The 15,624-nt window shown below is 48.8% G+C and overlaps 3 protein-coding genes across 3 annotated transcripts; 1 reads left to right on the plus strand and 2 right to left on the minus strand.

Annotated features, from left to right (window-relative positions):
- Nucleotides 1-2,300: 2,300 nt before the first annotated feature.
- On the plus strand, nucleotides 2,301-7,125 carry abcB (uncharacterized protein; the record flags this gene model as incomplete). Its single annotated transcript, XM_039072631.1, has 5 exons — nucleotides 2,301-2,528; nucleotides 2,652-3,189; nucleotides 3,242-6,278; nucleotides 6,331-6,705; nucleotides 6,891-7,125. 5 exons carry the CDS (start codon nucleotides 2,301-2,303, stop codon nucleotides 7,123-7,125), a joined length of 4,413 nt encoding a protein of 1,470 aa, XP_038929373.1.
- A 2,599-nt stretch (nucleotides 7,126-9,724) lies between these two features.
- LCP9604111_4884 (nucleoporin Nup120/160) lies at nucleotides 9,725-13,827 on the minus strand (the record flags this gene model as incomplete). Its single annotated transcript, XM_039072632.1, has 3 exons — nucleotides 9,725-10,926; nucleotides 10,983-13,124; nucleotides 13,191-13,827. 3 exons carry the CDS (start codon nucleotides 13,825-13,827, stop codon nucleotides 9,725-9,727), a joined length of 3,981 nt encoding a protein of 1,326 aa, XP_038929374.1.
- A 393-nt stretch (nucleotides 13,828-14,220) lies between these two features.
- On the minus strand, nucleotides 14,221-15,510 carry LCP9604111_4885 (recombinase RAD51; the record flags this gene model as incomplete). The annotated part of the gene is made up of 4 exons (XM_039072633.1): nucleotides 14,221-15,032; nucleotides 15,104-15,171; nucleotides 15,280-15,359; nucleotides 15,436-15,510. 4 exons carry the CDS (start codon nucleotides 15,508-15,510, stop codon nucleotides 14,221-14,223), a joined length of 1,035 nt encoding a protein of 344 aa, XP_038929375.1.
- Nucleotides 15,511-15,624: the final 114 nt, after the last annotated feature.

Genomic DNA, 15,624 nt, shown 5'->3' on the forward strand with positions numbered 1-15,624 from the left:
TCGACTTGGCTGTATTTTTATAACAGTTACATCCACAATACATTCAATAGCTCAATGCTAGACGAGAATATGCGCATAAACTGAAAGTGGGACACAATATCTCACTCGGTAGCTACTCCGTACGGTTCCTCCGATCATACCCAGTTGCGTCAAAAACATGTCCTCATGGGGTGCAGTATGTAGATTGCTTTTTTCCTTCCTCGCCTTCTCTTCTCTTTTCTTGTTGAAAACTCTTCTCGGATCTGTCGCTCTCGTATGAGCAGGATCTGGACCGTACCTTTGTATGCCCACTATTCTCACTAGTCAAGATATCAGTCAAGATTTGAAGAAGCTAAGTGGATATGAGTGGATGTACATCCCACCTATAGGGATATGGCATTTTTCCCTCGGAGATCCGCACGGGAAAGGGCCGATATTGGCAATACACAAATCTGCACTAGTTGACACTTATGACAGGCTAGCCTAGCGCCCGCAGTTCGGCGTCGATTGTGGACTAAGAACAATGGAACCACCTAACAGGTTGATCTCATTGTTGATCTTTATTGATCGTCAGATAGATCACTTTATCGGGTTCTGCACGCTTTGAGCCCCAACGTAAGAGGGAAAAATAAACGAAAATTTTCCAAGTGTCCATGGACATATGGGAGTACGAAATATACCAAATGCATTACAGAAATGTCTCTCCGTCAGACAGTCTGGAATCAACTGCAGACGTGAGCACAATTGGCACAGGTGTACTCCGTAAATCAGTGGGGTCCATTATGCAGAGTATTTGCCACGCATCAACCACGCCTCGAGGACAAGGGGGAAATGAAAATGAAAACCGGCTTACCCTGGTCAATCGGCTCCATCGGGGACGATTGTTCGTCAGGCACTACAGCTGTAGGTACATATCCCGACTTATGCACATTGGCTCAGTGAGCGCCACGCGAACCACATCACGTCTTGGAATATGCAGCATTCAGGTTGGGCGGTCGCAATTGAAATCCGTAATGCCGATGACAGCAGAAAACTCCGAAGGATTCAATGTGGGCCACGCCAAATGGTTGAGTGAAAAGGAACGATTGGCCCGGATGAAATGAATATGCGAATCCTACGGCCACTACGGAGGCACTAGGAGCAAAATGTGACGCCATGGCGGTTGGAGTTGGAGATTGGAGATTCAATTTTGGAGAATTATGATTGTGACGGAACTTGCAGAAACCAATTGTATTATGCATCTTATTTCCTATGTTTTTCTCCAGATGTGGAAGATTCAGGCGATTTACTTCATTCGCCGTGTCTAACTTCAACTTCTGCGGTGAAGCAGAGTTCGAGAAATATATATCTACGCACTGAGACTGTAAGCTTGGAGAGTGAGAATAAGAATAAGAATAGAAATAGATTACATTAACTAGTTATATTAAATTCAATTAATAATAAACACTGTTTCAAGCCAGATCCGGCAGATCTCCCATCCTACAGATCTTTTTTCGCCCTCACATGAGCGGGAAGTGATTCCATTGCCCTAACTCGACACGCGCCCAGATGCCCAGACATTCGCCATTGCAACTCATTGGAGGTCATTGAGGTCATTGGACTCATTGGAGTCTAATTATTTTCTTTCTGCAAGGTAGCACGACTCCCTCGTGTCGCTCGGGATTTACTCGAGGTTTCCTTGACTCCAGGGACGGAAGGATAGCGATGCCGTGGATATCCCCCACATCCTCAAGGGGGGCGAACGAGCCTATCCGCAATTTGTCTTGGGAATCAGGACCACTATTGATGACGGAGGTGGGGTCATGAAATCACAGTCCAATCTCCCAAGGTCTTATAGTAAAACAAAAACAAAAAACAAAGAAAAACAAACCAAACCAAACCAAAACAGATGCAGCAGGATGGATCCATACACACCGAACCGAGTCTAGATGAGCTCACAAGTCATTCAGTAAAAGTATTGTTGTAAGATGGTTGCATCAAGAGCTGTATTCATTCCCGCTTTGATGCAGCCAACCAGTAGTAGGGTCAAAAGGGTAGTCTCGGTGTTTTAGTTCTCCTAGATGCAATGAGCTCCTGCCCATAGGGATGCGGACCTCGTCTAGCCCTAGGTACCTTTATTATGCAGATCTAGTAGTAAAGCTGACTGTTCTTATGTCACTTTTTGATCCATCCGATCTAGCCCAAAAAGCCGCAAGTTCCCCGAGCTCATGCATGTTCTTTTAACCATACACTCTTTTGACTTCTGATTCCCCGTGTCGCTCGTTACTACGTCTTTCTTTTCTTTAACCATCCTTCCGTCGCTAGGTGGTTCAGGAACAGTCATGACATCTTCCGGCTTTTCAGGGCCTTCGTGCCGCGATCTAGATAATACTTTCCGTATTGATGCTGGGTCCTGTCGCGGAGGATTCGATTTCTCTCTTTTATTTGAGGAGACTATCCTCGAGATATTACCTATTCTATTAATGCTAATTATTATTCCTGGCCGTCTGTGGATTCTCTTGCAAAAACGAAACAAGGTTGTGGGATCATGGTTGGTGTTCGTCAAGCTTGTAAGTTGACTGTGTTGATATACTCTGCTTTCTGCAGTTCGGATGCATCCCCCCCCCCCGGTCTTTGCAATTGACAAACTATTGGATTCAGGATACTCTTAACTAATAAACATATCTAAACAGGCGGCTTGGTTGGCACTGCTGGGTCTTCAAATTGCACAAACAGCCCTATGGGCCCTTCCAGCAGCCGACATTACCAAAGCATCGGTTGCAGCCAATGTGCTCCTCACAGTCGGCATATTCGCGCTCGTCCTGCTTTCTTATGCAGAGCACACGCGTTCTGTGCGACCCTCCTTCATTTTGAATACCTACCTGTTCTGCAGTTTGCTTTTCGATATCGCTCGTTCTAGAACTCTGTGGCTTCGCAGTGTGGACAGCTTCAATGACATCCTTGCCATTCTCGCTACAGTAGCGGTCAGTGTCAAAGCGGTTCTGTTCGTGCTGGAGGCTGTGGAGAAGAAGCACATTCTCAAATCGGAATACGCCAATTATCCTCCAGAAGCGACTGCAAGTTTCTATAACCGTGCTGTGTTCTGGTGGCTGAACCCACTGTTCAAGCTCGGCTACACCGGTGTCCTGCGTGTGGAAGATCTCTTTTCATTGGATAAAGAACTGAGCTCTGAGCGCCTACTGACTCGATTTGATGAGAAATGGAGCAAAGGTAAATAGCCATCCACGCCGATATGTGAGTTTCTATGCTAATATTTCTCTAGTGACTACTAAGTCGCCAAACACTCTCCAATGGGAGTCATTGAAGGCCGTCAAATGGCCCCTGCTTGCGGGTATCCCTGCCAGAGCTTGCGTCGTCGCTTTCAACTTCTGTCAGCCTTTGCTCTTGGAGAGATCGATCTCTTTCTTCAATTCACCTGTCAACCAGGGTACCCAAAACATCGGATACGGACTTATTGGCGCCTATATCATGGTTTATGGTGGACTCGCAATTTCAATGGGCCAGTATCAGCATCTCACTTATCGCGGCATTACCATGGTCCGTGGTGTTCTTGTCACAATGCTATACAAGAAAGCCAGCTGCTTGGGCCTTGGGGAGATCGACCCCGCCAACTCGCTCACTTTGATGAGCGCAGACGTCGAGCGCATCACACAGGGATGGCAGACCATCCACGAGATCTGGGCGAACTCGGTTGAGATCGCCTTGGCTATCTACCTTCTCAAAGTTCAACTTGGAGTTTCCTGTGTTGTTCCTGTTTGCGTCGCTGTGTTTGCTTTGCTTGGATCGTTGGTCGGGATGTCCTTCGTGGTTGCAGGACAAGCTAAGTGGCTGGAAGCTATTGAGAAGCGTATTAATGCTACTTCCGGGATGCTTGGATCAATCAAGGGAGTCAAGATGCTTGGCTTGCAAGATTCCTTCATGAAGTTTGTTCATGGTCTTCGCATCAGCGAGTTGGATATCTCCAAGAAGTTCCGTACCCTTCTGGTTATAAACATGGGTTTTGCCTGGTTGACCCGGATTTTTGCCCCCGTCTTCACCTTTGGTGTTTATGTCGGTACCTCAAGCCAGCCCTTGAGCGTCTCCCGAGCTTTCACATCTCTGTCTCTGTTCTCGCTTCTGGCAGACCCTCTCTTGACCTTGGTGATGGCACTTATGTCTTTCGCCGGTGCCGTTGGCTCTTTCCAGCGTATTCAACAGTTCTTGGACAAAGAGGACCACGTCGATCGCAGGAATAACTCGCAGACTTTGTTCCTCGATGATCTCACTGAAAAGCGTGTGCTGTCGAAGGCTAAGGACCTTGAACTTTCTTCCATCAACTCTGACTCTCTCGAGTCGCTCAAGCGCTCCAGTGCCCCGCCTTCTGGAAACGCCGTCGTTGTCCAGAGTGGAAGCTTTGGATGGGAAGCGGATAAGGATCCAATTCTCAAGGACATTACCATAACCATCCCTCAAGCCAGCTTCACGGTTCTCATTGGACCATCAGGATGCGGCAAGTCTACTTTGCTCAAAGCTTTCCTCGGAGAAATCCCCTGTTCCGAAGGGAAGGTTGCACTCGCCTTCCCCAGCGTTGCTTACTGTGATCAAACGCCGTGGCACATGAATGGCACCATCAAAGAAAGCATTGTTGCGATGTCCGACTATGATCCTCAATGGTATGCGTCCGTGATTCGGGCTTGCGCTCTGGAAGAAGACCTCTCACAGTTCCCTCGTGGGGACTCTGCTGTTATCGGAAGCAAAGGTATTGCCCTCAGTGGAGGTCAAAGCCAACGTATTGCACTTGCACGAGCAGTCTACGCCCGGAGAAAGATTATGATCCTCGACGATGCCCTCAGTGGTCTGGACGCTACCACGGAAAATCACATATTCCACAACCTTTTCGGGTCGGGAGGACTTCTGAAAGAGATTGGAACTACAGTTATCGTTGCCTCATCTTCCGTCAAGCGCCTTCCCTACGCCGATCACATCATTGTCTTGGAGGAAGGTGGTCGGGTTTCTGAACAGGGAAGCTTCGCTGCTCTGAACAAGACTGGTGGATATGTGTCAAGCTTCGGACTCGGGCTGCCTGATTGGGAGTACAAGGCTAAGCGATTTTCCGACACTCCCAGTTACGACAGCATGGACAGTATCCAAAAAGAAAAGGAGGCATTGATCGAAGAGCCTGAGCACCATGATAGGGGTGGCGATCTCGGAATCTACACATACTACATCGACGCCATCGGATGGCTCCCTGCGACTGTCTTCATGGTCGCAATGGCCGGTTTTGTGTTCTGCATTTCATTCCCTAGCATCTGGGTAAAATGGTGGGCTCAGTCCGACACTGCACACCATAAGCAAGAGATCGGCCATTACGTGGGTATCTATGTAATGCTTGGCTGCATCGCCATGATCTCACTACTCGTCGGCTGCTGGCAAATGATCATCACTATGGTCCCAAAGTCTGGCGAGAGCTTCCACCGCAAGCTGCTGACCACTGTCCTCGCCGCCCCGATGTTGTTCTTCTCGAGTACCGACAGCGGGTCAATCCTTAACAGGTTCAGTCAAGACTTACAACTTATCGATATGGAGCTTCCTGTCGCTGCGATCAATACTGTTGCTACGTTCTTCCTTTGCCTGGCACAGATGGCTCTTATTGGAGTCTCCTCCAAATACGCAGCCATCTCCTTCCCGATCGTGCTTGGTATCTTGTTCTTCATTCAGAAGGTGTACCTGCGCACCTCGCGCCAGCTTCGTTACTTGGATATCGAGGCCAAGGCTCCGCTGTACTCGCACTTCACCGACTGTCTTCAAGGACTTGTGACTCTACGTGCCTTCGGATGGGAATATGACATGGAGAAGAAGAATATCGCTCTCCTGGATCACTCCCAAAAGCCCTTTTACTTCATGTTCGCTATTCAGCGCTGGCTCACTCTGTCGCTGGACATGGTTGTGGCGGGAATTGCTGTTCTTCTGATCGTGCTGGTCGTCGCTCTGCGTGGATCAACTCTTAGTGCCGGCTACGTTGGTGTCGCGCTGCTGAACGTTATCCAGTTCAGTCAGAGCATCAAGCTTCTGGTTACCTTCTGGACCAACTTGGAGACGCATATCGGTTCCATCCAGCGTATCAAAGACTTTACGTCAACCGTCGAGTCGGAAGACAGGCCTGGTGAAGACCAGGATGTGCCCCCTAACTGGCCCTCGAAGGGTGCAGTCGCCTTCCACTCTGTCTCTGCGGCTTACAGACCCTCCGAACCAGTTCTCAACGATGTTTCTCTTACTATCCAGGCCGGCGAGAAAGTCGGCATTTGCGGACGCACTGGAAGGTAAGAAACAATCTCTAATTCAATATCCTAATTCTTGCTAACAAAACAACAGTGGAAAAACCTCCATGATCATGAGCATCTTCCGCATGATGGAATTAACCAGCGGCACTATCACCATCGATGGAGTTGACATCAGTCGACTCCCCCGACGAGCGATCCGGTCACTGATCAACGGCGTCTCACAAGATTCCCTTCTCTTCCAAGGCAGCGTCCGATTGAACGCCGATCCGACCGGCGACCACACCGACCGAGAGATCTTGGCAGCCCTCAAGAGCGTCCAGCTCCTCCCTGCGATCCAAGAAAAGGGGACTCTTGACACAGACATTGACGAGATCCACCTGTCTCACGGCCAAAAGCAGCTCTTCTGCCTTGCCCGCGCCCTCCTTCGCCCAGGCAACATCCTCATTTTGGATGAAGCCACTAGCAAGTAAGTCACTCCCCTCACTTCAAGCCACGTCTCCACTTGACAAATATCGTTTCAAATCCCCTGCATGAGATTCCATCCGGGCGCGATTAATTTCCTTCGCGTTTTGTGATCCGTGCGATTCAGCCACACACCGATAGAACCACCCCTTGCTGCAAGAACCAAGACTAACCCACTTTCTGCAACAGCATCGACACCAAAACAGATGAAATTATGCAGCGTGTTATTAGAGAGAAATTCTGCAACCACACCATCATCGCGGTCGCCCACAAGCTTGACACAATCCTCGACTTCGATCGCATCGTCGTCTTGGAGGCTGGTCGCATCATTGAGAACGGGGAACCGCATATGCTGCTGGCCGACGCCAAGTCGCACTTCAGCAACCTCTATATGAGTGTCATGGCGACCGAGGAATCAGATTAATTCCTTTGGTTTTTGGTTTTTGATTTTCGGTTTTTTAAAATTGGGTTAGGTTGTTTGATTGATTTGGCACCTATACAGGTTGACGCGTCTTCTTTCTTTCTTCTGGCGTGACAATCTTCCACATTCCCTTTTTCGAGGTACATATCGACGACAACATATTGATCTTTTGGACATTTTCGGAGTTATATATTGGTGTTCTTGCTGGACCATGTTCTTGTTACTTTTTTGTGCTGCTATGATTATTATTTACTCTCTTTCATTACCTTATAACCATGGAGTGATACTTACACATAACTCCCTTATTGGACACTCGATTCTTGATCTTAATAATCTCTAATATTAATTCAATACCAATTATGGCTTTGGCTCCTTATCATATTTCTTATCCGGTAAATCAAAAGCATTATTGCATTAGTTTTCTTCATCTGTGATATTCTATGTCTATGGTCGACGAGCGGGACTTTACAGCTTGACATACTTCTTCAGTATGATCAAAGAAGAATAGACAATATATATATAGAGTAAAGCTGGGTACACTGTCGTTTATTTCCCTTCACTTCTTATCTGTAGAAATATGGGACTTGACCGTGTTAAAGTTGCTTGATATATATATCGCAGGACTTCCATCCATTTCCAAGGGGTACCCAATTGCGCCAGGAAACATTGCACTGAATCACATTTGCTAATGCAGTCATGTATATCTGCTTTTCAGGTTATGAGCGCATTGCTCATTTGACTGTATTTCATCAACGCCTCGAGTCCTCCACTGGATCTCCCCGGACTTCCATTGCTGTCACATTCGCGCCCCACCAAGATCTACCAATCGCAGAGCTTTACCTGCCCTCTGCGAAGTCCAAGTCCATCTACATCCATACTCCGTACTCTCACCATCCATCGCTTTATCAAATGGAGCCCCCTATAAATCTTGAAGAGGTGCTTGTTGTGACCCTCCACACACCATTTGGGTGATTCACCCTGTTTGCATCATCGAAGCACATTTTCCCGTTAAATGAAGCTACTATCAGTATGTTTGAAAACCCACCAAGTCTACTCTTTGCATATACCGATTAATTCATGTTAGACAAGAGATTTCAACTCAAGGCACCGCATGCCCGGAGTCATCGGAGTCGCTAATAATCCAAATGCTACCCTCTAACCTCCGCCCAACTGTTTTTATATGTTCGAGAACGAGGTCGAACGCCCACAACTGGAGGATTTCCGACTCGCCGGATCACGGAACCGACTCCCGACACCATCGATAATAGCAAGTACGATCTTTTACGCCCCGGAGTTATGTATGTCAAGCTCTGGAACACGTTCTACCACCGACTATCAATATCTCACTACTACACCTCTGGAGTACTTGTTGGAGACTCTAACTCCGGCGAGCGATATCGCGATCGTGAGATCGCATAACAATGTAGCCTTGGAAAAAGATCTACCTTACTCCGTACAAGATTTCGTCTCCATCGATAAACTTACAGATTGCCCCTTTTCCGGCTACTGTGGTACATATGTACATGTGGGCCTCGTGGCCGGATGCGCGTTCCTAGCGATGATCCTGGTCACCGTGAATGGGTCAAAACTTGCTGGTGCTAAATGGGTCAGAGGAGATCCACTGATAATCCCCGAGATGGTATTTGCGGATCCGCGATCTGCAATGAGGATGGAAATGTCTTCCGATATGCACCGACATCAGATCAATTCCTAAATTGGCGTCTCTTCGCTAGACCTGAGTGTCTCATTGGGCGCGGTTTTAACGTTGCAGAATAGTTTAACTTTCGCTTTGCTGTCATTTGGCTAAATGCACTTACCTGCATATATGTACTCGTAGACCTACGGAGTAATTACATTCTATCTATGAAGAGTTGTATAAATATGCTCATTATGTCTCAGTCAGTATATCCGTACTCCGTACTCCGTACCTTGGTCAGATTCGGAATCCACCTGCCCAAGAAGGCGATGATTGGCCTATCCTAATTAGGTATCCTCATCCCTGGTGGATACAAGGACACCCCTTCTATTGTCGGTGCACCAGCCGTGGCTGTTGATGGGACCTGTTTTCTTCCTGCCCAGGTGTGCGCCTTCTCCACCTTTCGTTACCCAAGAATCCTGGAATATTCCATTCATGGGAACTGTCGATCACCATTTCTTCCCTCGTGGGACTTCTAATGCCCATCAAAACTACTCCGTACGGAGGAATATAATACAGTGACGCAGCAAAAGTTTTAAGCACCCATTCTACTACTACGTACCGCCTTCCTAATAAAACATACCGCCTTCTGAATTTGTAATACCGCTCGTTCCCCTCATTATTTGACCGGCAGAATTGGGTGCTGAGAATTTTGCTTTGACACTGTACAGAGTAGCCTTGGTAGCCATTATGGTGGAGCCAAACATGTCCTCTTATAGTGGTATTTGAAAGAAAAGCAAATCCTATTTTGCACCCCATCCGATTATGGACTACCCTAATAGCAAAGAAATAAAAACACCCATGTACCATACATTGAAACAAAAGAAGAATCAAATTCGACGGCCATGGCAATCCCCAAGGCCAAAATGCAAAGGGTCATAGATAAGTGCCCTGCGAAGGTACCAATTATAGAACCATCGTTTCATCATTATCCACATCTTTCTCTTCATCAAGACCAAATTCCCAGTCTCCACGCTCAATTCGGCTGACACGGTCGAGCTCAGACTGGAATTCGCGACGCAGGTGCTCAAGTGTCACGATTATACGACGTTTAAGCAAGTGGTTGGTTGCAGGGACTTCGAAGGACCCAATGCTGTTACGCCGTTCGATGGTGGAAGTTTTGCTGCTTCCTGTGCGGTGGTCGGGTGCAAAAGCGACGGCTGTGGATGTTAGGCGATTGCGTCCGAGTGGTGTAGGGGAGGCGGGGTCTACGTCCTCCATGGAGACGTTCCCTTCTTCATCGACTTGTGTTCCTAAGTGTCTTTCGTGAGGAGGAATCGGGGCCGCGCTGATTGGAGGTCCGTTCTCGACGAGGATATAAGCTTCGCTTTTGTCGACACAAGCGAGGAGGTTGATTAGAGACAACAGCTCATGGCGGATTTCCTTGCTTTCAGCATCGTCTTCCTCAACTGGCGACCGGGCTGCATCCTCCGCTTCCCTGCTTTTAAGAATGAGGGCTGATGACGGAGCATCTCGTGCTTTGCGGAGGCGCTGGACGTTGCGGTAGGCGATTTCAGCGGCTCCGCGGTAGTCACTGCGGGCAATGCGATAGGCCTGGAGAATTCGGGTGTAGTCGGGGGTAGCTGGGAAATTTTTGCTGTCCGCATCCAGCCAGGATACATTGGTGGTTTGTTTGCGGGTCAGGTGAACGAGGATCTCGTCAATGAAAGATGCGATGTTGGGCACGAGCGAGGTGGGGAAACGGAGAATCTGCTTAAGACCAGCAGTGCCAGGTCCAGAGACTGCCAGGATGGTGGAGATGAGTTCGGTAAGTTCGGTTCTTTGTAATTTGAGATCCTGCAACCTAGCCAGAGCGGAATATGCCTGGTCAAACTGGCAAGTCTTAAGGGCTCCAGTAAACAGACGAGACAGCAGATCGTCGCGTACGGTCGGGTATTCAGAGTCTTGCTCGGCCCAGATTTCAGAGTCGAGGGCCTGCAGCGCCAGGCTGGCAAAGTCCGCGACATGAGAGTAGGAGCGCACTTTTTCATAAATGGAGAGGATGTGCTGGTAATATTTCGCAAGACCGTTGTGGAAGCAGTCAACATCGAGGAGGTCTAAAAGCTCTGCTGACATGTCGGAAAGATTGCCCATCGGCTTGCCGCAAGCTGCATTTAGGTTAGCTGAGTTATATCAACATGAGAAATCACCAGGAGATACGTACAGAGTAGATAGGCTGCCTTCCGGAAATATATTGCTGCCGTATCGAATTCCGACATGGCCACATGCAATCGACCCTTGACATACGTTGACCAGGCAGTACTTCCCTGGAAACGAAGGAAGTCCCATGCAAGATCGATGTTGTTCTTGGCGATCAGGTCACACTGGATGTGAGCGACTGCGCTTGGATAGTTCACTTCGCCTTCGCGGGTAATCCAGGCCACGACATCTCTGATTCCCAAAGTCAATGTATAGCTTTGTGGAGAGTCAATCGCTTGCTGGGGCTTGATATCGGTAACAAACAGATCCTCCAGGATGCTCGTAGTTCGTTCACTGTTAGTCTTCGAGCTGTCTTTCAGTGAAAATCTCTGTGTTGAATCGACGTGGGGCTTGCTTGCCCTGTCGGGACATTGGCGGACATTAGAGCTGAGCCAGGACATCATCTCATATTCACGTAGGAGATCAACAAGCATTGAGAAAAGGTCGGACGCATCGAAGTTGGACTTGCTTGTTTGCTCCCATTCGCCATCCACGAACGTGACGAGGATTAGTAGATCAAAAAAGATTTGACGAGATATAGAGATTGTCTCCTGCGCACCACTGACGAGAACTCGAGCGCCAAACCATGTTGAAGAGAGTTCCGAGTCTTCTCCACAGAAGTGAAGGGAGGCGGTATGGATAATGGCAAGGAACGCCTCCATGGACAAGCAATCGGTCCTCATGTATTCACTAAGGGCTGCATCCAGAGTGTCAAAGGCTTTGTTGGAAATTTGATTGGCAAAGTCACAGCGCTCTCGGAAGTTCTCCATGCGGTCCATGATCGACGAAGAAGGCTCAGAAAAGATCTCGGCCTGGAGAGCGGCTCGGCACGCCCCGTCAAGCTCTGGGGAGAATCTTTTGCGGAAATCGGATGCCACCTTCAACAATCCAGAGGCTGTTTCGAAATTCGGGCCCAGCTCTCTGGAAACATTGCGATGCCTCCAGCGATCTACCATCTTCGGCACTCCATCACTGAGCTCGGAGCTGGAATTGTGCAAGAACAATTCAGTGATGCTGCATTCCCGCACTACAGCGCAAGAGTCTGACAGGAGGAGCCACGGCATATCGGTGTATGAGTCGTACGCGAGAGAAATTGGTTCGAACCGCCGCTTGTTAAGGTCTTCCGCAACTTGCCAGAACTGACGCCACTTTGAATCTGTATCTGAAAGATACCGGGGGTAGTCCATCTCATCGTCCGCAAATTTCCGAAGGGAGACTGCCGCTGCTATTGTGGAGCAGAGTCGTTCCTCTAAAGGCAGACTCTTTTTCAGCCCTCCAGATGAAGTCGACGAGAGTGGCTTGAGAGCCTCCTGATAAACAGCCAGAGCGGTCTCAAGGACTTCAGGCAGATACCTATTCGGTTGCAGGAGATACTGTAGCCACTTCTCCGTTGGATCCACCACATCATCCACGACCAGAGGTGGTGGCAATTCTTGTCGATGGGTTTCGAATGTTGTCGAAACCCAGTTAGAGGCCCAGTCCGCGACTAGGGTTTGGAGGTTGAAATGGAGGGTGTAGAGTTGGTAAAGACCGTGGTTTCTCCAGAGCACCCACAGCTCCATTCCCTTGCCTTCTTCCCGGGATTTGACCTGGAAATCAGCGATGCTCCAGAACATGTTCCCTGTGGCATCCGGATCCACAGGTCGGAAAATATCGTCTGCGAAGAGTTCCTCAATGATCAGTTCGGATGTCAGCCCACCCTTGACAGCCCAGAACTTGAACTTTCCGTCCTCAAATGGCGAATATGTGACGACATAGAAGCGATGTCCACCATGCATAGCTCGCTCGGCGTTGAAGACGCGCATGAATGATGTCTCGGCGGGGTTCAGCGTGTACGGTGCAAGATCTGGATCATGAAGCGAGCGTCCCAGGAGATCTTTTGTGGCCGCCAGCTTGTTCGTTGCTAGATTCCAAATCTTAAGAGTGTGATTCAGACAGATCGCGAAGACGTATGTCTCGTCGGAGGTAGTGGCAATGGCATTTGCGACATGCAAATCGAGGTTGCGTCCGTCGTGTTTGATCGAGGAGGGTGCATTCCATTTGACGAGGCCTCGAATCGAAGAGCCCCATGTTCGTTCGTCGAAAGTGAGAGGAGACCAATAGGAACCTAGTTTGAGAGACAGTCAATTAAACAGGTGTTGTAAAGGTAACAAGAACGAGAAGAACCACTCACCATCGTCGCCAGCTCTCCGGGTCAGCCGTAGAAGCGCGCCGTTATCGAGAGAGATGAACAACTCTAGGGGACTGCTCGCGTGTAGTCGGTGGGGGTTCGAAAAGGCCAACGGAGCGGGGAGGAACGTCTTGCACCAATCCCTCACATTTTCATCGATTGAAGAGGTCCGTCGGAAAAATTCAGGGCGTAGAGACAGGGTGTGAAGGTGCTTAGAAGCGGTGATCACAAAGACACTGATGAGTTCGTGATCCTCGGAGTCGGACATTTCAACTCCGAAGGGGAGAATCTCCTCCTGGAAATCCAGTCGCAGGGTCACATTGTATTCGTAAACCTCCATTCCACCTTTAGTCAGGTCCGCGCACTGAATCTCCAGCACTTTGTTGTCGTTGATGACCCGCCACAAGAATGTCCTCGGATAGACCCTGCGCTTCCGAAAGTAGACCTCACCCTGTGTCGCGAGGTGACGTCTGGCAAATTCATCTTCATCTTTGGCGATTGGGAGTTCCTGGTCGGTGGATGAGATCGAAAAGCGTGGACGACGGATCGCGACCTCTTGAGTCGGAATCTGGATGTTGGCGACCGTGGTCGGCGAGTAGGGCCGAAGGTCGACCCTTGAGTCTTTGTAAATTTTCGCCATGATCGAATTGACGTGTGTCAACTTAGCACTCCATGGCCGGGGAAGTAAAGGTTGGAAGATCGAAGGGCGGGAAGCTGGAGCTCTCAAAAAACATGGGAAGTCTTGGCGCGATAAAAGGCCTGAGATTGATGGCTTCCGCCCTTTGAGGTTTACTCAGACCACTTACACTCTATTTTACTCTATGTTATCTTCTAGGTGAATTGCCTCTCTTCAAAAGTTAAGAATAAACAGAAATTGTGATTTCTAATTGCTATCAAAAAAAAAGATCCCCCAACGCTGAGATGAGATGCCACGGGTCGCTCTAACCACATAAACAGCTATTGAATATAAGCTCATCAAGTCAATAATATCGTGTCGCAGAACAAGACAGGCACAACCTTGAGAAATGTCGACTCATTTATCTTCCAAGTCCTTCTCACTAGGATCACCGATACCATTATCATTGATAGCGAAAAGGCAATCACTCTCTGGAAGACAAGGACTATCATAAATCTTGCAAATTCGAGTCTCGCCACGGCCCTTCTTCAGACTGAGTCGAGTGGTACTGGCGTGGGCGATGATATTACCACCAATAGGTTTCTTGGGATCCGGGTTAAACATAGCACTGGGGCCACCATCGACTTGGGCAACGACCTGGTTTGTGATCACGACTGCAATGCCAAATTCATCTGCAAGGCGTTGCAAGGTACGCATGAACTTAGCCAAATGACTCTGCCGTGAGGCGAGCTCACCACGACCGTTAAAATCCGTTCGGTACAGAGATGTCGCGGAGTCAACCACCAGAAGAGAGAATCGCGTCTCGCACATCATCTGTGAGGCCTGGTTGAGCAACGAGAGCTGGTGGTCTGAGTTGTATGCTCGTGCATATGCCACATTATCAAGGACCTCGTCACCGACGAGACCGTATCGCTCTGCAACCGCAAGGCATCGCACTGGACGGAAAGTACCCTCTGTATCGATATAAAGACACTTGCCCTCGCCGCCACCCATATCAAATGGAAGTTGGCAGGTCACCGCGAGAGTGTGACAAATCTGACTCTTTCCCGTTCTGAACTCCCCGAAAATCTCAGTGATCGACCCCGTTTCAAACCCACCTCCGAGCAATGTGTCGAGTCTCTTGGATCCTGTTGTGATAGAGATGAGCTCGCTCCTCCGGGCATGCATTTCAGTTGCCGTGGTGAATCCCATAGGGACCAGTTTCGAGGCTAATCAGCGCGTTTCAATTAGCGAACCCATCTTCAATGTAGAACTTATCTGTCGCAGAAGAGGGGTTTACCTTCTACTAGGATCTTAGTGGCCTTTTGTTCCGAGATACCCTTAATCTGTTCCAACAACCGTTTGGGCCTAAAAGTCACAGTAGTGTTAACCAAATTGAGATGAGCAGGGCAATCGGTATAGCAGAGCTGCCGCCGGGGGGAAAAAGCCGCAAGAATGAAGATCATGGATACTCACGTGTAGGCGATGGACTCAACAGTGTTATATCCTGCATCCAGGAACAACTTAATATCCCTAGCGGTCAAGCCCGAAACACCCTATCAGAACCAATTTAATTTAGTATAAAGGTCCAACATTCTTCGGCGAAAGAATATCGCCGTGGGATTCACTCACGTCGAGCGCGGAAAGCGGAGTGGGGGCTCCAGGGCCAGGAAGTCCACTATCCTCGAGTTGCTCTTCTCCCTCCATAGTAGCAGTAGTACTCGTTTCTCGGTGTTATGAGGATCTTGATGCCTTTTGGCGGGGTCACTCGATTCGAAAGCACAGGTGATGACGCGTTTGGGGTTTGGGTGAGATGAGTAC

The sequence above is a fragment of the Penicillium roqueforti genome (genome assembly GCF_015533775.1).
Source record: "Penicillium roqueforti strain LCP96 04111 chromosome Unknown scaffold_10, whole genome shotgun sequence".
Classification (NCBI taxonomy): Eukaryota; Fungi; Ascomycota; class Eurotiomycetes; order Eurotiales; family Aspergillaceae; genus Penicillium; species Penicillium roqueforti.